Source organism: Andrena cerasifolii, chromosome 12, assembly GCF_050908995.1.
Source record: "Andrena cerasifolii isolate SP2316 chromosome 12, iyAndCera1_principal, whole genome shotgun sequence".
Classification (NCBI taxonomy): Eukaryota; Metazoa; Arthropoda; class Insecta; order Hymenoptera; family Andrenidae; genus Andrena; species Andrena cerasifolii.
The window spans coordinates 4,363,459-4,386,895 of record NC_135129.1 but is presented as its reverse complement, the minus strand read 5'-3'; the positions used below and the strand labels follow the sequence as shown (position 1 = coordinate 4,386,895).

Below are 23,437 nucleotides of genomic sequence, written 5' to 3'. Positions count from 1 at the left end.
TTCTTACGTAAAGAAGTATTGTTTACATTTGAATTTGTATTTTTTTAAAGCGTAGAATTGAAGTTTGCTTTGGATAACGTCTGCTATAACAATAGCACAGAATATGTTTCATATCTCGATCAGTATTACTATTGGAAGATGTTTTTAGTCGTTTGGATGTGCATTACGACTTCTAGAGGTTTCTAAACCCTTGTGAAACACCTTATATAATTTATTTTCTGATTTAATTATCCTGTTAAGAGTCCCTTATCGAGCCTATATTTTCATCCCTTAGAAAGAAGAGAAATTACTGATACGTAGCGTAGAAATTACGATACGGAAATTACTGAGCCTTTTGAAGTGTTACGTACCTACTGTTTGATTTATACCGAAGACACCAGAAGTGCCAGAACGTGCACTAATATAAACGACGTTAATTTCCAATTTCTCTCGAGGGAAGCATAAAAATGATATGTGGATAGGAGCGGAAATTCAATTACGCGAAGTTTCTTCAAATCCTTTGCTTCTTAGCTCCTGGTCGAAATCTAAGGCGATATTAAATGCTTGCAAAGCTAAATCCTCCGCAATCAGAGCCTCGTGAATTCCTGTTTCTACGCAATACTTTACTTTTCACTCCACTTTATGCTCCAAAATATTGCGAACGCTGAATTGCCGTTCTGCTGTGCACTAAAAAATATATCATGCTCATTTCGCTCCACGGATAGCTACTAATACAGATATATAGAAAAAGACAGGTCCACAGAATAATGTCCTACTGAAAGGAAAGTTACTTGCAGTACAGTTAAAAGGGTCTCCATCACTTTGACAATGAATTTTTACACCAAATCGAGATCTGCCACCCGCCCTGAAACCTTTCCATGTTTCACGGGTGGTGCGAGAGATTTAATCTCTCAAATGAGATTCGAATGCAGGTGCACCAACGGCGGTGCATTAAACAGGAATATCTTGCCAGCTTAAGCACACCTACTGCCAAGAAAAAATTAGCCCCGGCGGACGTGCCTGCGCAGAGAAAACGAAACTACTGCTGATCTAGCAATTAACTCACCTGGAGGTCCGCCAACTATTTATATCCCGCTATTATCATACGTTTCGGCCCGAAGCTAGGCATAAACAGCTATGGTTATCTCCGTAGTTTAGATGGTAGTTGAATAAAAATACTCGAGCTCAGCCTTGCCGCTGTGTTTTGCGCTCGTAACACATTTGTCGAATTTGAGAAGAAACTGTAGGCGAAGGAACAGCTTTTGGACGTAAAAAGTTGTTTTATACCGTGAGAATGGCGTTTGTCCTTTATTTGCATGATTAGAATATGTCCTCTCGTGGTTTAATATTTGTAAACATACAGGTATCGTTTTATATTAAGTTGAAAACAGAGGATAAGGAAGAGAGACATTTTTATTCGGAATAAAGGGCGGTAGTTTTACTTGGGAATTTACAAAATCTTGCTTAAAAATAATGGTATGATTATAATATTAAAGAAGATCAGTGTATTTAATCTTGGACACTTGCAGTACTTCGTCACTGACATTGAGCGTTGCCATTCGTACATCTGAAAATGTTAATTTACGTAATGCAACGTGCCAGTGACAGGAAGAAGAACCATTACGACTTTCCAAGTTGAAACTATTTTTCCAATCGGTGATTCGTAATTGCAAAAATAAACTAAAACTAATGGTTATATTGGTATACAATAGGAAATATTTTATATGAATGTGGGATAATTAGGTTTCCTCTACCAAATTATGACAAATTAAGAAGTACTTTGCAATTAAATTCTGCCTACTTTTTTTTTAAAGTCATGAAATAGACATATACAAAATGTGCTATTGAAAATTATAATCTGCCAGTTACAATATATTTTTTTAATACAATTTCCCACAGTTCTAAGCTCATCTAAGATTTCTTGCGTGACAGTATTTAGAATCCCACTATATGTATAAGGTAAACTATCTTAAAATAAGTTCACTATAATTTGGAAAACAAATACCAAAACAATGTACGTTCATATAATCATGTTTTCTTCTCTCATCCTATTGAAGTGCAATTAAGAATCATGTTACAATTTTTCAGAACATATATATATAACAACAGAATAACAGACGTATCCAAAAAGTGAATATTCATAAACAAGGTATTGAACTATCGATGACCATAATCCGTTTTATTTTAAGAATATTCCTTGGTCAATAAGGAAACACATATCGTAATTCCAATGGTACAGTTGCGAAGCTGCAAAAACTTAATTAAACTTCAAAGCTTCACCACAGTATACGATGATGAGAAAGAAATAAAAGCATGCATTTCGCTCAGATTCGAGAAGACTGCAGTTTCAGAACTTTACTATTGGAATTAACATTATAGTTCCTAATTTTGACACAAATATTTTTACGACCACGAACCTGGCATTTTGCAAGGTATCGTTGCCCGTCGTCTGGTTTTCGTAGCTCTGAGAGGACTCGTTCGACGGCCGTCTAAATAGCTGAGGGTCCATGATAAGCCTGACGTTCACGGTGCTCTTCCACCACCTGTACCAGGGCGACACCTGGTCCTGGCGAAAAGAAAAATGAGCCGTGAGCTGTGCTAAAAAAGGTCGTGAAAATCTATACAGGCAGCCGGCCCTTCCTCGTCGATTTAAATTATCCAGATAGTTTCGGTTGTCACCGCCGGAAGACACTCTGCTCGATAAATTAGTCTCGAGTGCCTTCGAAGTGGCCAGGTCTCTAGCTGGCCTGATCGAAAAGGGGAGAAACTGATTCCGAGCTGTCACGTATTCGCGATAATTCTTAATTAAACGTGCCCTGGCTGGATTTCGATCCGACTACCTGATGGGAATGGAATTTATGCAGCCAGGAACAAGGTTTTCCTCGAAATTCTTGTCTCGTTTCTATTGAGATATGCGCTCAGCCATGTCCTCCCCACGTTCCCCGAGAATCAATTAGCCTAGCCCGTCCCTAATATTTTAGTTTGGCTCTCTTCTGACCCACCGATCTCTGGTAACCTCGTCACTTCGTACTCTGAATTCAATGTGGGTATTAAGGAGTTCAAGTGGACTTTGCGTGGGCTGTGCTTCAATCGAATAGCTCGCAGCTCGCTGTCGACGTTTGCCTTTAGAACAAGAATAACGAGCAACGAGAATATGAGGTTTAAGTGTCGAATCTTATGAAACATTCTGTCAGAAGAGCATATGGTTTCCATACACATTGACGTTTATCAAACGTCCGCCTGTAGTCCGCATCATAATATTTTTACGGCCTCTATCGAGCGCCGGGAAGTTCAAAAGGATGAAAGGGACTCCTGGCGTTTCCTGTTAAAGCCACCTCCGCTTTGCAATATCTTCTTGGTCCTTTCTCAATTCAAGTTGACATTTTTTGTCTTCCTATATATCTACGTGCTCGACGTGCGCATGCACCGGATTCTCTAACAGTTTTTTCATTGAAAACTTCTGAAGCTCGGTCGAATTGCACTCAAAGGATGTAGGCAGAGCTTGACGTAGAATTTTCTGCTTCAAAGCGACTGGGTGCGTTCAATGGCTTTACAATATACAACGAGTAATTAAAATTCGTGGATGAAGAATAATACAGAGAATATATATATAAAAAGAAGTTCTGACTGACTTGACTGACTGATATATATAAAAAGAAGTCCTGACTGACTTGACTGACTCATCAATGCCCAGATCAAACCGTTTAACTTAGGAACGTGAAATTTGGAAGGTTCATTGTTTTCGTGGCGTAGGCGTCAAACCGAGACCTAACCCAGACCCACCAAGGAAGGATTTTTGGAAATTCCATCCCCAAGGGGGTGAAAAGGGGTAATATATATTTTCTTGAACTCCTTAATATCTCCTAGGCCCGATTAAATATCAACTTGGTTCTTACTCACAAAGATTACCCAAACAAATCCCTAAAAACCAATTTTAGGATTTCGGCCTAACCAACCCCTAAGGTGAAAAGGGGTGAAATGTATTTTCACAGATTCCTGAAAATCTCTTAGGGCCGATTAAGTGTCAACTTGGTTTTTACTTCGAAAGATTACCCACACGAATGCCTAAAGACCAATTTTAAAGGGGTGGTGAAAAGGGGTGAAATGTGTTTTCATGGAGTCCTTAATATCTCTTAGGCCCGCAGCGAAGCGCGGGGGTAGTTTGCTACTCTTATATAAAGCTCTTTAGAAAAGATGATTGACGTGACCATAAAGGCGTATGAAGACAACTTGTCAGGTCTTTTTAAGTACCCTTCAGGGACGGTCTTTCGAACGTCGCTGCCATTGTTTTCGCATGGATGTCTATATTGCGAGTTTCATTTTTCTTCCAGGATACGTTGCAAAGATATTTCATAAAATTTCTTAATTTATCATCCACTTTTACACATTCTCTACTCAATTGCAATTCATCTCGTGTTACATATTCTTCAGCTTCATCCTTTCAGGATGCTTTATTATACTTTTATAAATATAGTCTCTTATCTTAAATCATGTCTTTTCTGTTTTAAGTTAACTTTGTACACTAACAATTTGACTCTGTTGTAAGAGTTCAGGTTTAACAGGTATTTTGTGTTCGATTAATAAAAATTCTGGAATTCACACAATTTGACTTTCAGATAAAATATCTTTGAGGCATCGTTGAAAATGTTACTACTGTTTAAACCTACTGTATGCTTCAAATGTTAATTTTCATGTTTTAAAACGATCCAACTTTATCTCAGAATTTTTGCGATTTAATTTGACAGATAGTTTTTAAAAAAGCAGCTGATTGAAAATGCTTTGTTAATTCTACTACGTTCGAAAAAATAGGTTTGACAACCGAGGGTTAATATGTACTTTTGCATACATAACACAAAACAAAAAAACTTTCTCCAGTATAAAATGTACAACCAAAAGAAAATTATGTCCCAAAATGATAGTAAGTATACGAGTAACTTCTCGTGAGTAACTCGTAACTTATATGAGTAAAATTATAGGGCAAAATGGTCACCAAATCGGCCCATCCGTTGTCCAAGAGTTAAGGAGTCATTCTACTTTGACCGACCGAAAAATTAAGCTATATGTAAAGATTTTTTTTCAGTAAATACAACATATAACGAAATAAATCTTTTTGGTATTTATTAAGTTACTCTTATATTATGCAATAGAAAAATAAAAGAATTTTTTAATTTGTTTTAATATTTTTTTTACAGCGTCAATATGACACCTAAAAAATGAGGTAGGTATGTTCATGACGTAGGTGATTTCTCGACTCAGGCTTATCCCAAACAAAAAATTCAAAAAAATTCTTAATCTATATGAGTGTTGCTCTAGCCCCTAGCTCAATTACCAATTTCTGTCGAGAAATAACCGAGATTTTTCTCATGGGACACCCGAGAATACATCCATTTGTAGTATTTTGTCAAACTTTTTTTTCCAAACCGCAGTCATTTTGTTACTTTTCAACAAAAATTGTTAATTAAGCTAGGGACTATAGCGACACTCATACAGATTAAGAATCTTTGGGAATTTTTTGTTTCGGATAAGCCTGAGCCGAGAAATCACCTACGCCATGAACACTGTAAAAAAAAAACGATTAAAACAAATTGCAAAAATTCTTTTTAATTTCTATTATATAATATACGAGTAACTTAATAAATACCAAAAAGATTTATTTCATTATATGTTGCATTTACCGAGAAAAGTATCTTTAAAAATAGCTTAATTATTCGGCGCGGTTCAAAGTAGAATGACCCTTTAATCACCTTCCCATTGGGTTTGGTGCCCCTCCATTTAGAAGACATCACTGTGTTATCGTGCTCATAGATGTCTTTCATGTTATTTCCTTTAGCCAGAAAGAGTGTGTCCTGGCGCGTTTGTTTCGGTTCACTTGGTTGACGTTACATCCACGCAGCGGAGCCGTTGCCTCACCTGCTTCACCTTTGCGCCGCGCTTTAATGTATCCGCTTCGAGGCAGCCCGTTATCTGGGTCGGCTGAATCGTGCCGCATAAATATAAACCGCGAGCGACAGCCGCACTGAAGCCACAGCGTAAAGCTGCTGACCTAGACCTGCCTTCGAGCTATCATCGGAGTGCATCGTCTCTTGCGAGGTTCCGCGCGGTATTTTTACCCTTCGAACGGAGCACTCGATACCCTTTACGAGAAAATTCCACGGAGAAACAAGTGGTGCGTGCGGGATACACGGTTTTCTCCGGTAACGAGTGCTTGCGCCCTGTGGCTGCAGAGGAATTCGAGGACGCATTGGGTTGTTCAGTTAATTCCCGGGGACTTGGATAGACAATGATTGGCTTGTCCCAACATGAAAGCGCAAAGGGTGTTCTGCAACCAGTGGCGATTTTAGGCGAAAAAATAAATGGGAAATGTGGATTAATAATTCTGGCTTATGATATTTTGATATTATAATTCCCAACACTTTTGACTTCTTGAGCTCTTCGTAAGGATCTAAAGCTTCTGGCAGCTGAAACCGCGATAGTGCCATTTTTCAATCTATAGGAAACATTTCAAAGCGGCGTTACATAGATGGTAAATATTTCTAGTACACCGTAGGAGAGAGTTTAGGATAAAGTGACGGATGTAGTAAATATTCAAATTTAACGTCGCGTCGCGAGTGCTTTTTAATCTCTAAGTTTCATTATTCCCCGAATAGTGGGACGCGGCTCGCCCGCGAGATGTCTGCATATTTAAATGAAGCACGTCAGGGCTTGATGAAAACAAAGGTGGCCAGTTTCAAGTTTCCGCCTGACCACCTCGTGGGTGTACCAGATGGATTTAAAGTTGGCGAAAAAACGAGCAAACTGCAGTACCATTAAGGGGATTACCCGCGGGAAGAATATGCCTTGAATGCATTTGCGGGCGAAAAAAGAAAAGTCTATTTGCGGCTGACACAAAAAACTCCCAAGTTTGGATTACGCCAGGTCGTTTAGGGAACTTGTTAGGAACCGTATTATACTCCGTATCGCTGCCTGTGAACTCGAATGGCAGGCCCAACCGCACTGAAGACGCTGAATAAAATTGTCCACGTGACCAGTGACGTTTCGTTCTCGAAGCAGCGCGGAGCGACAGATTTTTTGGCTCAGTCGTCATGGCTCTGTCGTTGTGAAAGCATGTTGCGAGGATTGAATACAGGGCGTTCCTAAGCGACGGAATAAATGGGGGACTTATGTATTATCAGATTTATGGGCGAGTCGCGTAGCTAATCTCTGCCTGCTAGTAGCAGTTGTGCACTTAATTGCAAGAGCATCCGTCTCTTGGGGGCGCAACAAGCAAGAGTTAAATACGTTTCATTGTAGCGCAATACCTGTTTAATGCTCACACAGTGGTCAGCCTTGTTGAGAATTCCGCAGGAAAGCAGAATGAGATAAATAAGGGATAATGTACTTACACGTGGTGGATGGTTGTAAGAGGTGATAAGAGTGTTAATGCGAATGGCTTATTTACGCCGAAATATTGAAAGTTAATAATTAAAATGTCGAATAGCTTCGCCTCTTTTCTAACGAGGGATATTCGATCACTCGAAAGTTCAAAAAATTTCGAACTTTGCAGAAATTTACAGTGGGTGGCCAAATTATTATATTCTCTGCGAAAAATGGTCGCAAGAAATATTTAAAAAAAAGCGCATTTTAATGCTTGAAGTTTCTAGTTTTTGAATCAGGACTCAATTTTTCTTTTCATCCTGTATAATACTATTTTATCAAGATGAAGCGCAGGAAACGAAGTTTCAGAAATTTTTGTCTACTTAGTTTGAACGTATACGCGAGCCGAATTTTTTTTATAGTAAATTCAACGAAGAGCTCTTATAGAGCAAACATTTCTCTTTAATTTGTTTTTTTTTTTGTTTTGTTGTACGATTTTTATTGACCCAGTTATTCGCAATCATACCAAAAAAGGTATTTTTCACTTTGGACACCTATAACTTGCGAAGTCATTATCGTAGACAAATTTTCATGAGTGTTTTGGAAATCTAAGAAAGTTTCCTTTCAGTATCTTTAGTTGCCAATTTTAGATCTTTTTTAATCGTATTAAATCCAGTTTAAAATGACCATAAAAATTGACGAAAATGTTTTGATTATAATAATTTGGCCAGCCTCTGTAGCTCAGGTGATGATCGCAACGTAACTATTTTTTGTTTCGGCGTTGAAACGGTCCTAGGGGTGCATACACCCCACCAAAGAAATAGAATTGTGAGTAATCATATTATCGTGAATATCTCCGAAAAGATTAATTTGAAGTTTAATGTTTTCTGATATCCTCGAAAACATTCATTTTTTCGAAATTTATCTTCACCACCCTTTTTCCGAAAATTCTTTATCGCCATATTGTAGGATAATGGAGACCATAAAACTTTGAATTAAACTTTTTTTCGATATTTTTTACGGTTTCGCAGATATTTGCGATAATATGAAAAATCACAATTTCTCTAAGGGGGTGGTTTCACCCTTAGTGCCATTTAATTGTCGGAAAAAAATAATTCTGACGTTATTAGCATCACTTGAACAAAGCAAAGCATCACTTCAGCAATGTTTCTAATTTTTTTTAAAAATGCTGTGTTCTGTTGTATTATTTAATTATAAAATGATTTACCTTGGCCAACAAATACACTGTCGTGAGGTAACCCAGCACTACAATTGTCAGAAAAAACCAGATGGCTCCCCTGGTCCAGAGTCGTGAAATTCCGATTTTCTTACCCTCGATGACGAAATATTGCATACCTACATTACGATCAAATCAGTATGCCTATATTTATGAGACATAATCATATTTGGAATGATCAAATTAATTAGTTTGCTTCTTTGAAAGAAAGCTGTTCTGCCAACAACAGAAGGTACATTTTGAAATATGTTTGATTACATTACGCTTCTGTCTCGTTGCATGTTCACTCACCTAAAAGACAAACAGTTACCAAACCCACGGTAACGACGGAAAGTAATGTGAAGATAAGCAAATCTGACTGTATGTTTCTACGATTCCACGGATGGCTAATCCATATCCTCAATGATTCTGGCCTGAAGGTTCCCATAAAAGTGATCACTATGCAAGTCGAAAACAAGTTGAATTTCATGCGCTACATTTAAAGTAAAATCGATTAATTTTTCGCCAAATACTGGGACGTAATATAAAACGTAGTAAAATGAAGAAATCACAGGGATTTGGGATTTACAATTTAGCTGCCGGTTGTCGAGAGCAAAATAAGCTCAGTTCCCAATTTACAATAGGGAACAAGAGTGGAAGTGGAAGACCAATTTTCTTAAGGTCTCAGTGCGATTAGAATTTAAAAGCAAGATATTTTGTAAATAAATAAACTGAATGCTTACCATCGGTAACGAGGTGTCTCGACAACATTGAAGTGGAAACGGCACAATTCGCAATAAGAACGGCACGTTTGATTCAACCATCTTTCTAAGCAGGCCAAGTGTACATAAGCCAACGTTCCTTTGCATCTGAAAGAATATAGTTTCACTGGGTACAAGAGAAATATTTAATACCAGGGATCGAAATGAACAGTTCTCTTTCGTTTTTAAAAAATTCTGTTAGAGCTTACGTGTTTCGTTTAAGAGAATATCTGTTCCTGTGGTATTTTTATGGGAAGAAATGTTACCCTTAGGAACTTCTTTAAAAAGTGTTCTCATGGAACAGATATTTTAGAATCTGTAGAATACAAGTTCCATGGGAACAAGTTATTTTAGAACGTTTATTAAAAAAGTTTTCATAAATTAAAGAAAAGCAGAAAACCTCTAGGTACTGGTTTTATTTAACAATATAATACCATATTATTCACATGTTTATTTAATAAAAGGTACCTATAAAAATCATAACATAAGTAATTAATAATTTTACTAACAAAAGTAATTTTCAATTTGCTTTGTGTATTTGCTTTATAAATGTGTGTATTCACTAACGTCGTTAGCTTCCTAACTGTTCATTTCAAAGAGAAACACAAACAAGCTTTGAGCCGTGAATTATTTACGTAAATATTACAAATAAATCACATTCTGAATATCAATTTAACTGTAATAACTATTTAATATTGTTATAGCACTATTCATTTAATAGTATTCAGTATTTGTCACAATTAAATAAAACACCATTTTAATACTGATAAAACACATATTTGTTCCTTTTGTAGAAACATTTTTATTTTTATATTTTATAAATTCTACTCAAACTGAAACTTTTAATTTCGAGAACTTTCCTTTATCTGACCTCATAGGAATTTATAATATGAGAACGTTTTTAAAAAAATTCCACGGTCCATGTTTTAAATAGAACCTATTAAAAAATTACATAACTGTTTCGGTTCCTAATTAATATAGATCAAAGTATGAAAGCCACAGCCATTTTACATAATAATAATGACCCCCGCAATTGCCCCCACCCCTCTACTTATTTTACCTTATTTTGTTACACAATACTTCCTAGCTACTTTTCAAAATTCCAAACAGAATTTAATAATATCATTGCATTCAGCAATTCGTCAGAATTGAAAGCTTCGAAGACGGATAATAATCCAGATTAATAGATTTCCAATGAAAAAATAGACTAAAAAAGTCAGCTGATCAATTTTCCAGTATGGATTCACCCCCATTATTCTTTCACTAAATTTGGGATCAATTGGAGCTTACGTCTTACGAGCATGTCGAACGTCGGAATGCAGATATTCGTGCATCCATCATCGAACGGAATCGGTTCGATTTTATTTCCTCCGAGGCATTCGGAATCCTTATATTTCACAGTAACATTTGGATAAGAAAGGGCGCTTAGCAGGTTTGAAAACTACCCGGGTCACTGTTCGAAAGATTTGCGTTTCACTTCTCACATTTCTCTCGTGTATTTGCATAAATTTTTTTTTGTTCTTGTAAAAAAGGAACTTCTCAAGATTCAGACACATTTCTCAAATTATTCGCTCGTTCGCACGGTTCGGCCATTTTGGTTTTCTCGCGAGACACCCCTCCCGTCAGCGCAGTAACTGTCGCACAAAGTGTTAAAATTATGCTCGCACGTGGGCATCCCTTCGCATTCACCGAAACCCATCGTATTCAACTTTCCGCGAGGCGTGTTTGCGTGTTTCAGCGAGTTACGACGAGGCTTTTAGCGAGCTGAATTCTTTGGAACCTGCGAAGTTCATAATTTGCGGGCAAGTCAGTTTTAGTTGGACCTCGTCGTAGAAGCTACTTGACCTAAAGCTGTTCGCAGTATCTGCGGTTAATGGTCTTAGATCGGGGTGGTTTACTACTTGTACTCAACTAAATACTATACCAGTGCATATGGAAGACGAAAGTCAAGACGAAGTTAAATGCAACCCCTGAGAAGTTTTTTTTAATTCAGAGCAATTTCCCAGGGAAATAAGTGGGAACATTTCTTCTTAAAATAACATTAATCGCGCAAAAAAAGAATTTAATTTTTTCTGGGTCGTGTAAAAACAGAATTAAGTGTACTAAGGTTGTAGATTGTGTTTAAAGAATTCACAGTTTCCATTATATATTCCGTACCTTCAGCCTTCCCTCCAGATACGAATGTAGGAAATGTGAAAAGATTAAAAAGGAAATGACACGCCATATATGTATGCGCGGACCGTGATTTCTCTGTTTTATTCGAGGGTCGACAGACAGTTAACGTTTCCATTAACTTTCTGTTATTTTTTAAATTTCCCAATTGCGTTTTTCATAGTTGATGTCGTAATTCACGCCGCCCTTCTGCTCGATATTTTTATTCACCCTGAATGTCTACAGTGCCCGCGAGGCGGCATTTTTCAGAATTCGAGCCGCGAAATAGAATCTCGCGACTGTTCAGCAGAGATCAAAGTGTGCGCCACGATTCTGTCACTGAAACTCGTTAGCATTTCTATTCGACTGCTCTGAAAACTCAGTCGAACGCTGTTTTCAATGCATCTCCATCAACAGGCACTGATCGAAATAGGTGGCATCCGAGCTTTTCATAAGGTGTGTATGTACATAGTTTTATTCCATTTCCACAAGTGTGCTGCACGAATGAAAGTCGTACAAATTTATCGATACGTACAAGAGGAAATGAAAAAGCAACGTAAATCATCTTGCCTCCTTTCCTTATTTTCTCTTTCTTTCTTAATGTGACTCCGCTTTTCTACCTCATTTTGTAATTAATTGTACCAAAGGGTTGTCTAACCCGTCTATTGTAATTAAAATTAAAAAAAAATTAAATACAAATTTTAAAAATATTATAAAAAAATTAAATAAAACTTAAAAATTTTTTTTAAAAAATTAAATGAAAAAAAAAATAAATGAGAATTAATTTTTTTTTTAAAAATTAAATAAAAATTTAAAAAATTAGTGCATCGATCCCACTCTGTAAATGATAATGTAGAATTCTTCGAGTACTTACACCCCTCGTAGTCACAGGGGGTGTTATCGCACCCCAGGCAATCTTCGTCCAGAAATATATATCTTTACCAATATTCTTGTAAATTTTTAGACCTTAATATTACAGTTTAAAAATCTGTTGAATTTTAACAAAACAAAACGCTTTTTTCCACAACTATTTTTTCAACTACAAATTTCATAATATCATAACTTATATTTGTAGAAAAAGACTACTAGAGCATGATTGTATGAGTATTACTAATATACAGTTATCACTGAAAAGTTAAAAGATTAAAAAATACGAAAATGGTAACTCAAAACTGACGCTAGTGTGAAGTGAACCTCATGTGACTAACAGTAGCGCACGAAGGATTTTATTTTGGGGGGGAGGGGGTGAGACAGACGACGCGCGACGCGTTAATACTTTGTCTCGCTCCGTCTTGCAGGCAATTGATACAACTCCGTTCCTTTCTCCTTTTTTCTCTTTTTATTTGAGGGCGGGCGGGCAGGGCCTCCCCCTGCGTGCGCCACTGATGACCAATTTGTGATTGCGAGAATGTGTGACCACGAAGGGTTAACGTTCAGTGCATTATTCAGTTAAAATATGTAGGCTCACTGTGCAAATGCTTCCACACCACGAAGGGTGGGTGGTACAATTAAATTGGACGTAGCGTTTTTCGAGAATAAAAAACGAGGTTAAATGTTTCTGTGTTGCACACTGTTGTATTGTTCCGTCGCGTTGGAACACAGGGCAGAATTTCGCTCAGCAATGGCCTGAAGGTAGGGACAATAGTTCTGTCTAGGTTCAGCTATGTTACACAAGGGGTAGTCGAGGAGGTGAAAGAGGGCGGCTGGGATGTTTGCCAATTAAAAAGTTAGCCTGCTGTGTAGTCGTTGCAAGGTTTTATTTAAAAGTTTAACTGTTGGGTCCACTCCTCGCACGTGTTGTCGGCCGTCGCATCAAGGTAGATAACAGATGACAGTTATTGACAGTGGCAGCGTGCTGTACAGGCTGTCGCACAACATGGGTGCAAGCTGTAGAGACTAGAAGAGCTCATTCAGAGAGGGAGAACAGTCTTGCTGAACCAGTGCCTGAAAATTAACCGTCTCAGAAATATTCAGCTGTCAGATCAACCGATTTTTGATTAACCAGTATTCGTATTTACGCGCAGTGTGATTTAATTCTGATGATTTTGAATGATTCTCTCAGCAATCCCGAATTGGGTTTACTTTCGGTGAGAGTGTAAGACTGCAAAATTCGCACCTTCCTACAGCACCAACTCCATAAGCCTAATTAATTTACCTCGGCACGTAAAGTCCTATCTTCAAGGGAAAGTAATTGAGCGAACAGATGCAAACTTTTCTCGCAGAAAGTAAGTAAAATGAAGAAAATAAGCACAGATAGTAAGATGCTTTTAACTGTTCCTAAGTCGTCTTTCAATATTATCTTAAAATAACGCAATCAGTGTATCTATGGTACAATGACAATAATACAGAATATTATGTAACCGAAAAAAAAAATAACCTTTAGAGGGCCAGGATTTTTTCATTGAAATTGTAAATTTCATTTACTTAAAATTTATGCATATATACCAGCAAAATGGCCACTGTAGTGGCCAGCCCGTTCCTCTAAAGGTTAATATCTGGTAACAGTGAAGCAGTCTTCTGTACTAATTATTGGTAGACAGTTCCTTCAGTTTATTTATTAATCTAGTCATCGCCTATTTGGACAATTTTGAATACACTAATAATATTATCTATCGAAACTTTTATACACACCAATTCTATCATCGAAAATCAAATAACAGAGTTAACAGCCAGAGACTGTACATATATATATTAAGGAGACATATTTGCCAAGGATTTTCACGCGATTTATAGCTAAGACGTATCCAACAGATATCTGATCCAAGTTCTAATCTAGACACAGTCTGGATCAAGCAGATACCTCACGCTGCATCCATCGAAATCAAGTTAATCGCATTGACGAATTGCTTGACTGACTACAATCGAAGCACGTGCATGCCACGGCTAAGAGGATAATGGGATCCACAAGGCGATAAAATATAGTAGTGTAGTAAATTGCGAGATTAAATTGTTTACTTGTAATGCACACGTACAAGAACATTTAACAAACATTCTCCGTTTCTTGTGATCAAGAATATTAGAAATTGATGTTGTTGCTGTCATTCACAGACAATAAAACGAAACATTTCTTTAAGATTTATACTCGTAGGTTTCGGTTTTGTAATATTTGGTTTTTAATTAAGAGCGTTATATTAATAGTTGAAAATTTACTTTTGCTGAGAAATTGATTGCCTCCTCCTGTACTCACTGTCGAATCAGATTAAAAATTTGAAAAATTGCTTGCAATTTAGTGGCACATTTCATGAACACTATCTATATCAAATTTGCAGTCAGGGTGCGTCCTTAAATTACGTAAGGGTAATTTTGGCGATTTCTTACCCCCTCACTCCTTCAGTATAAGAATTCGTAAGATTTTATATTCCAACCCCCCGTCCGGTCCTTACATAATATATTTTACATTGCATATTTTCAGTAATTAAAATTCTTTTAAAGATTTATAATATTCATTTAACTCGGTTTCGGGGAATTTAAACTAAAATTACTTTTCTAGAACGTTAATAACAGAATTTGTATTTATTGAAAATTAGATTACAAAATATTAGGTAAAACGCTACCTGCTACCCTCCCTGTAAAAAAAGTAAGAAATTCGCGACTCGCATCCCTAAACGCCTTACGTAATTTAAAGAAGCCCTCCAGTGATAAATGAAAAAAAAATCGATTTTTTTGTAATAATATGCTTAGCCATTACCGCCCCACTTTATTATGCGCCTAAGTGGCGCGTAACCCTTATCGTATAGTGCAAGATTAAGTATCGGTTGCCTTGTGCATGCACGCGTGAAAAGTTCACAGCATCCCACGGGCGAACGAATGCTTGACACCTCGCTGAATGCGCGTCTTTCGCGTTGACGTTGTGACGTTGAGGCACATAGTGATCCACGGCTGATGCAACGGGACCATAGAAAACTCAGGAAGAAATAGGTCACGCGTATCGTTCCTCGACAATCCTCACGAGGACCTCGCGAATTAAGTTCTTCGCAGAGGGGGCACAGAGGGGCAGAGGTGAAAAAGGAGAAAATTGGATAGCGAGAGACGTGCGGAATAAACGAGAGAAAGGGAGGGAAATAGCGAAAAAGGCAGATATGGTGTGAACAAAAAAGCGCTAGGGGGTGAGAGTGAATGGCGGGGAAGAGAGGAATAGGTGAACAGAAGGAAGGGCTGTGTGAAAGGGGGAGGGATAAATAAAGACTCGAGTTGACGGCACACCGCTGAGATTTTTATTCATACGTTTGAAAATAATGCGGCTGCCTCGCCGTGCCTTGAAAACGGCCCCGTTGAGATTGAAATTGTGAAGACCAGAGGTGGTCCCTTGATGTGATCAAGAATGGTCATTGTGCGATTGTAAGCTTGCTGAAGAGAGGTAAACCGCTGATTGCTGAGATGTATCAAAGATATTTCAATGGGGAATAATCGTTGAGAGAATTTAGACGAGTTCCTTCCTCGGCTTCGACACTGTCGGCGGGAAGAAATCAGCCCTAGCGAAACGATTGGACGTTTGTTAGATTAACGATGAGTGTAAAGGTACTGCAGCTTCGACAAGAACTGCATTGAAATTGGGTTGGGTTGGACCGTCAGTGTTAGAATGGGAAATGGCGGGAAGTGGAACAGAACTAGTATTAGACCGAGTCTGACAAGGCTTTGAAATAGTAATGAAGTGGAACTGAGGGACTGCAATGGGCTTTAAGAGTCCTGGGGGTAGAAAGAGGGTTGACTGAGTAGAGCAGGGTTTAGGAAATTTCGGTGGAGCACGCGGAGACTATCATTATTAGGACTCGTAGGCTACTGATGACGATGCTAATGGGATGATGCAGCGTTGATGGATACGCAGGAAACTCAATATACTTCTGTGACACAATTTCACTTCGCACTATTGCTCGAAAGTTTCAGTACACCTGCTATATGCATCTGCATTTTTGTATTCGGATACAAACGTTAGAGCATGGCCGTCTCTAGTGCGGGCTGGAACCTACGATGTTGCAAAACCGCATTTCGAATAACTATGAGTCCGATGACTATGTTCCGGCCGGTAGCAGGCCGTGGTGCGATCAGAACGCGCGAAAGGCTTCATAAAAATTCAAATAGGACCATGGACCTGAGAATTAAATGGACGGAGCACAAAGCTGCGGGGCCTAAGCTCGTGCAGTAAGAGAGGTGCACGGTGTAATAGACAGATGTTCCGACTCCTGTTCAGAATGTGTGACTTTTTCGTCCTGGTTCTTCTGGCGGAAGCTAGATTGGCGCTCAAGGGGGAAAGGCTGACTTTTTGCGCAAAGTACGACTGAAAGCTCTACTATTGCAATCACATAAATGCATGAGTACATGGATTTCTTATCACGACGCATCTTGCGACGGCCAGAGGAACCACACAGAAATCGGCACACAGGCCGGTATTCATAGTCGCTACTTCTTCTTAAGCAAATGCTTAAGCATGCGGCATCCTCTAGTAACCTAGTAGCTAGTAAAGGATGTCGAATGCTTAAGCATTTGCTTAAGAATAAGTAGCGACTATGAATACCGGCCGCAAAGTCGCTGGGGTAAAGGTGCTGAATCGGAACACCTGTTTATTACACCGGAGGGTGCATGATACTGCGCACGTGGTGGTGGATGATTGGTGATTGGTTAATGAAAGTGACATATCATCGATAAGATTGCCCCTTTTATATTTTTTTATGGTTAAGTTTGTCGTTGAGTTTGAAACGTTGATACGTAATTGCAACATTATATTCTGGTCTCTTACGACTTGGTAAAACTTATGCCACGCGTCAATTGGGGGGCTAACATGTACGTACATGTATATAATATATAAATATACATATGTATGTATAGTTTTATACATATAAACATATTTTAATACACCGCGCGTATAGATAATACGTCACGCCGTACAAGTGGAACGCGCGAAGTGCGGACCTCTCTCTCTCTATATTCAATTGCTATTATCTAAAAAATGGTTGGAAGCACGAGAAACTTATATATACAGTAATTATAGAAAATTTAACGCTCTTTTAATATTATTTGAACAAAATTTCGATAGGGCTTACCATTTTTGAGAAATTCTTTAAATACAAACTGTTGATGAGTTCTAAACTCTAAGGCCTAGTCGGCATCCTTTTCTGTTGTCCGATTGCAATACTCTTTTTCAGGGACTATTTTTTTTAGGGAATAGAACCGTATTAGGGGGTGAGAGCGAAAGAAATCGCGAGTTAAAAATTAGGGCCAGTCTAGTGTGTGTCTGCATTATTTAGAGCATAAGACACCTCGTCTCATGTTGCTATAAGTTGGAAGCATTCTGTCGTGTGCTTTGGCCATATATGTAGCAAGTATGATTGGCCAAGTTTAACGTTACTGTGTATACACTCGCGATAGGGCTTAATGTCCTGATTCAAAATATACGGTTTACGTTTCGACGAGGCTTGTTTAACGTGAATAGTTTGTTCTCGCGGAAATGCGTATTCGAGAAATGTACACATTTATCGGTAAATGTGCACGTCTGCTGTCGACGCGTTCGATAAATTTGAGATTATTGCTCTGAAAGGATTTGTTTGGCCGAACAGCAGCGTTTGTTTCTAGCACGAAAGTGTTCGGCGTCTGACTTTCAGCGTTAAACACATGATCCGAATACATGGCGCAGAATTTAGTAATACGAATTTTTATTAAATTTTGCGATTTAACGTAGACGTCGCGATTAAATTGTATTAAACATAACACTCTGTTTGTCGCTAATTTTGCCAATTGGTTTGATGAGCAGTGAAAGATACAAGAATAGGCAATAATTTCTTAACTTTTAACATTTAGTTCCCTCAAACTGGATCACAACTTTTCATACATATCTCCATCAAATTGATGTAACATTTCTGCCATAGACTTGATTTGTGTTATCTAATGTTTTTCTCGTTGCTCTGAAGACAAAACAGTTTCTCAATTTCCAAGTAAAATCGTTTAGTTGGGGATAAAAATCAAACTAAGTAGATTACCTCTGTAAAGTCTTAAGAATTTTTAATTGACATCGTCTTCCCTTCTGACAAAGTTTCTACTCTTATTGAGGAGTCCCTTTTCAAAGTACAACATTCGAGCCGAGTTCAGATTAATTTTGAAGACCAGAGCAACATTGAAAAGAAGAAACTTACGGGTACCATAATTCCATATTCATTTACAGGGGTGTAGATTATTCATTTATTCAAAACCATCAACTAAGAATCTATCACTGATCCGCATCAAATTACACCCAGTTCTTGCATTGCACGCACGCAAGCGTTTCTGTATTTGATTTCAGAGCATCAAATTTCATGGAATTTTGCGAAACAGTGAAGCTCCATTAAACGAAATTGAAAAGGTCAAGTGAAATTTAAATGTGCCCTAAGTAGACTGTTTACGCTGTGTTTAGCTTCAAGCAGATTTAATCGGAGCAGTGCAAGATATTTTTATCGTGCACAGGTACTCCCCCCCCAAATTAATTAAGGGGCAGCTGGTGCGACCCTGGTAGGGATTTAGCGATTTGAGTATCGCGTCTAGTCTTCAAATTTCAAACAACATCGACTGATTGATTCTGATGGGATATTTTGTGGTAATTAGTCGACATAGAGTAACCAGTAATTAATCGACCTCCGTGAGAATCGGTTACCATTGGCTGCTCGAATTTCACTTGCAAAATTGCTTGTCGTCCGGCAGGGCATCGCAAATGTATGAATACAGAGACGGCGAGGCGGTTGCCTGTTTTACAATGACGCATAATAGGTTTTCGGAATTTTAACGTTGGGATAGGGTCCGTTTTCTGCAAATTTCATTGCCCGCCAGCAGCTGGGTAATTAGTACGGAACGGCGGAATTCTCGAGCGATTAAAGTGGAATTTCTATCTGTGCGTTCGCAGTTTTTTCTTCTTTTTTTTTCATTGGAGGACGTTTAAAATGGCGGAGGGAAATTGAAAAGCGCTTGAGAATACTTTGAGAGGCTTATTTCGAATGGCTGCCAATATTAATTGCTACTTAGCTGTAAACGGCGTGGAGCAGCAGCGCGTCCATTTTTTACGTAAGATTCTCGATTCACTTCAGGTGGATTTTAGTTTTGTAATCTACGGTTGATTTGCAGGCTAATTAGTAGTAAATATTGGGGGGGGATTCAAGTGTTGTCTGCTCTCCATATTCACGTTTAATTGCACCGCTTGTCCGAGTTTTGCTTCAACGGCCTGCTCTGTACTGAATTTAAACGTTAACAATTTTCATTGCCACTTATTGTATTTAGTTTATTGTGGTTGGTCACAAAAGAATGCTCGACGGAAAAGCCACGAGATATTAATTTCGACATGAGAGTTTTCACAATACTGGGGGGATCGTGCTTGTTAAGCGGCCAATGTTCAGCTCTCGTTTAAATCCAGCTAATTGGAATCGTTAGCTCGCTTCTATACGCCGATTTAACTTTAAATGAGAGATTAAGGTAAGATCAACGTGCCAAGCCCCTTCCTACCGAGCATGTATCCAGAGAATAATTATATTGCCAGAGGCATTGAAAAGAAAAAATAAAAAAGGAACAAAAGTATTCCCGTTCCATGAGAAATGTTAGTGAGCGCGAGAATTTACGTGCTCGGAGTTACCATAAATCAGGATAATCCTAATACAATTATCCGAGGGCACTTTTGCCTACTATTTTGCATTAATCTGCACATCCACTGTATGGCTGAGGTACACATTCGCTGGTCTGTTTTCCTCCCTTTTTCAAATTGATTCTAGCAAAATTCCTCCGCTTAGATATGCCATTAGTAGCTATTAAATATGCAGAGCCTATGCACGAAGGTCGGCAAACGTTAGTAGTATACATATTCTATTTGCAACGACGATGAAGGAAAGTTCTGTGGACATAGAATTAAGGGAGCTCCTTCGCTGTGCCATTGTTTTCATTCTGCCTGTTCACTTTGCCCGCGGGTTCAGTGGAAGAGAAATGTATGAATTTTATACACAATTTATGGGTTACAAGGGTTAATATCTATCTGTATATAGGACTTCTTCTTTTATCTATATATATATATATAAAAGAAGAAGTCCTGACCTTAGAGCATATATACATGAAGGAAGCATGCAATGAGCGAAAATGTAGAAAGCGGTAGAAAGAGGAAGATATACATTGGGGACACCCTCTCTCTTTCTAGCGCCAGGGGCAGCAGTGTTTTTCTTTTAATGCTAGAAAGAGAGAGGGTGCCACGTAAATATCAGGGCTGTGAGTATTATAAACAAGAAAAAATCATAGTTACTGTCTTTCATCTAAGGTAAGGTCTTTTTTAATGTTGGGTAACTTTTGTCATAAACGGCTTAGTGTGACAGCTGTTTTTTTTCGTGAATTTAATGACAATTCAAAAATAATTTAATGTATGTTCTGTTACCAAATGTAATAATTTGACGTTATATTCAACCACTGAATGTGAGTTGGATGTTTGGGGTCATATGATACAACTCTATTAGGGTAAAATGATACCAGGAATTCCCAGGGGGTGCGTGAACAAATTTGAGTCTGTGAAGCTGGTCTTATTTTCTTATGTCTATTAGTTGATTTTAAGTATTTCTATTTATTGATTATCTACCAAAAATTATCTAAGATTTGATTTTTTTTTAAATTGTTTTAATTTATTATGTTCGCATATTATGTGGCTCAGTTTAATATCTATTTTTATTTAAATAAATCGATGCTTTTTAATGTTCGTCTTATTTACTATCAGTAGGTATAAAATGATCCTAGAGGTCATTTTTCTAGGGATCCCTCGCTTTAGTATGCCTTCACAAAAATGCGAATAAAAAATATAATTGATCAGGTAGCTAAATTTGATATAAGCCAATAATAAGGTAGATAAACTGACTTACAAAAACTACTTTACTTTTATTTAAATAATGTGCATTTGTATTTTTTATATGAATTACGCCTTAAGGGGATCGTTTTAGACACTTTTCCCCTACATTGTTTTCATGACGTAGGCGCCCGCTAAGGAAGGATTTGGAAATTCCGGCCCCAAGGGGGTGAAAAGGGGTAAAATGTATTTCTTCGGATTCCTTAATATCTCTTAGGCCCAATTAGATATCAATTTGGTTTCTACTTAAAAATGTTACCCACACAAGTGCCTAAAAACCAATTTCAGGATTTTGCCCTAATCAACCTCTAAGGGGGTGGAAAGGGGTAAACTGTGTTTTCACGGACTTCTCAATATCCCTTAGGCCCGATTAGATATCAACTTAGTTTTTACATACAAAGGTATCCCACAGAAATTCCTAAAAATCAATTTCAAGACTTTGCACTAATCAACCCCTAAGGCAGTGAGAAGGGGAAAACTGTGTTTTCATGTAGTCCTTAATATCTCTTAGGCCCGAAGCGAAGCGCGGGGTATTTCGCTAGTCTCTAAATAAAGCTAATATAATCTTGAAACAAAGCTAATTAAACATATTTCCATATAATCTGTAGATACATTTCTCTTTTTTTATGTCCGTTACCTTGAAAACCATTGAATGACTACGGTCATCGAAAAGCCTTTGAGAAGGGCTCCAATCGTAGGCGTTTAAAAATACACGGTTCCATTTAAATAAATTAAGTTAACCCGAGGGTCTGAAAACCTCCTAAGCACCTCCACCTGAGAAAAAGTCCTGTCCAACTTTGCTCTCAAACGTGTCTGCCCATCTCAAAAACTTGGGATGTTATTCCGGTAGCTTGCCTTAGGTGACTCGCCCCGCATAGCAGAGATGGGCAAAAATTTTAATTAAACAAAATACCCAAAAAACGAACTAAGGTTAAAAAAAAAACTAATTCGTCATGTGTCATTTACAAGTTAAAGCTGAAAATTGTATTCATCGCTGAGATTGAAACGATCAACGAATAAAACAATTAGTCAAAAAATCTAAAGTTAAAGTAACTTTTATTTCAGCCGCTATTTAAATACTTCTTTATTTAGCCCAACTCTGCTGCACAGTAGCGCGAGCAATAATTCAGTTTGCCCCTGTTCCCCCGCCAGAGGAACTATATCGGTGAGGTGGAGCGAAAGCTCTGGGCACCTCGAACCGAAAACACGTCGCGGCAAAGTGTTGTGAGAGGAAGTGATAGCGATACATTTACCTACAAGGCGAAATCAGCTGCTCCTTGGACGTGTTCGTGTGGCATATCCGGCAGACGGTGGAGCCGACCGAGATCAGGCTGCAGGTGAGCTGCTGTTGTTGCCCGAGCTCCAGGGACATTTGCTGCGTGTCGCAGTCATTTAAATTGCAGGCCGAACCCTCGGGAACCGTGACCGGTAACATCGGGATGCCGCGCTCGTGATCCAAGTTGGCTGGAATCGAACAGAAGGATACACACGAGACGGTGCATATGTATGATCCACCACGCTCCGCCTGCGCCCACGTTTACCTACACCCCGTTCAACGCGACGGCGGGCATTCCGCGAATTTCGAGTAGATCCAGACTGATGGCGTTCTAAAGATAATATTTTACCATCTACTACCGAGTTCCAGGAACAATTCGCCTGGACGATGGAGGAATCGAACGAGGCTACAGTCAGACTGTGCGATCGAGAATATTTATTGTCTCCGCCTCTCACATGGTGTTTGAGTAGAGTATTCGTAGTAATTTCGTTACTGTTGCCTACTGTTTCTGAATGCACTTTTTAGATTGCCATCAGGCTCGTTCTTGGTTCATGGGGCGTCGATTTTTGCCGAGGAATGGGTGGTTCGATGATGAGTGAGAATGTGTCAAGGAAATCTGTTATACGAGAAGAAATGTGCTATTGCGCTTTGTTTAAGAATGTTAATAAGGAAAAGTGTGGGCAGATTAGAGAGTCGTTGGTAACAAATTAAAAGTTGAGACTTGAAAATGGATTAAGCCATATCCTTTTGCGAAATTGTGTTAGTAGCAATAATGCATTCCAGTAGGCTGTACTAATCATATAAAATAGGAGCGATTAATTTCTTTTTTTTTCAATGTGGGTTAGTCCGTTTTTGCTCTCAATGCCCGATTTGAA

The 23,437-nt window shown here is 38.3% G+C and overlaps 2 protein-coding genes across 3 annotated transcripts in view; one reads left to right on the top strand and one right to left on the bottom strand.

The window, feature by feature from the left end:
• The window catches only part of Dpr1 (defective proboscis extension response 1), a 709,894-nt gene that overhangs the window by 271,743 nt on the left and 414,714 nt on the right, over positions 1-23,437 (top strand). The gene's annotated exons all lie outside the window — the stretch shown is intronic.
• On the bottom strand, positions 1,375-22,657 carry LOC143375326 (uncharacterized). 2 transcript variants are annotated; one of them, XM_076824313.1, is made up of 6 exons: positions 22,540-22,657; positions 9,292-9,417; positions 8,861-9,007; positions 8,561-8,688; positions 2,397-2,545; positions 1,375-1,546 (listed from the first exon to the last, which is right to left on the bottom strand). In XM_076824313.1, exons 2-6 carry the CDS (start codon positions 9,317-9,319, stop codon positions 1,516-1,518), a joined length of 483 nt encoding a protein of 160 aa, XP_076680428.1. In that variant the 5' UTR covers positions 9,320-9,417; positions 22,540-22,657; the 3' UTR covers positions 1,375-1,515. The 2 variants fall into 2 exon arrangements, with proteins under 2 accessions (XP_076680428.1, XP_076680429.1); XM_076824314.1 differs by lacking the exon at positions 22,540-22,657 and adding an exon at positions 9,519-9,561.

Excerpts from the sequence above, each read along its gene's own strand:
- LOC143375326 (XM_076824313.1), bottom strand. The coding sequence starts at position 9,319 with ATGTTGTCGAGACACCTCGTTACCGATG. Across the intron at positions 8,689-8,860 it reads GGTAACTGTTTGTCTTTTAG|GTATGCAATATTTCGTCATC; the intron begins GTGAGTGAACAT and ends ATCGTAATGTAG. Across the intron at positions 2,546-8,560 it reads CAGTGTATTTGTTGGCCAAG|GACCAGGTGTCGCCCTGGTA; the intron begins GTAAATCATTTT and ends TCTTTTCGCCAG.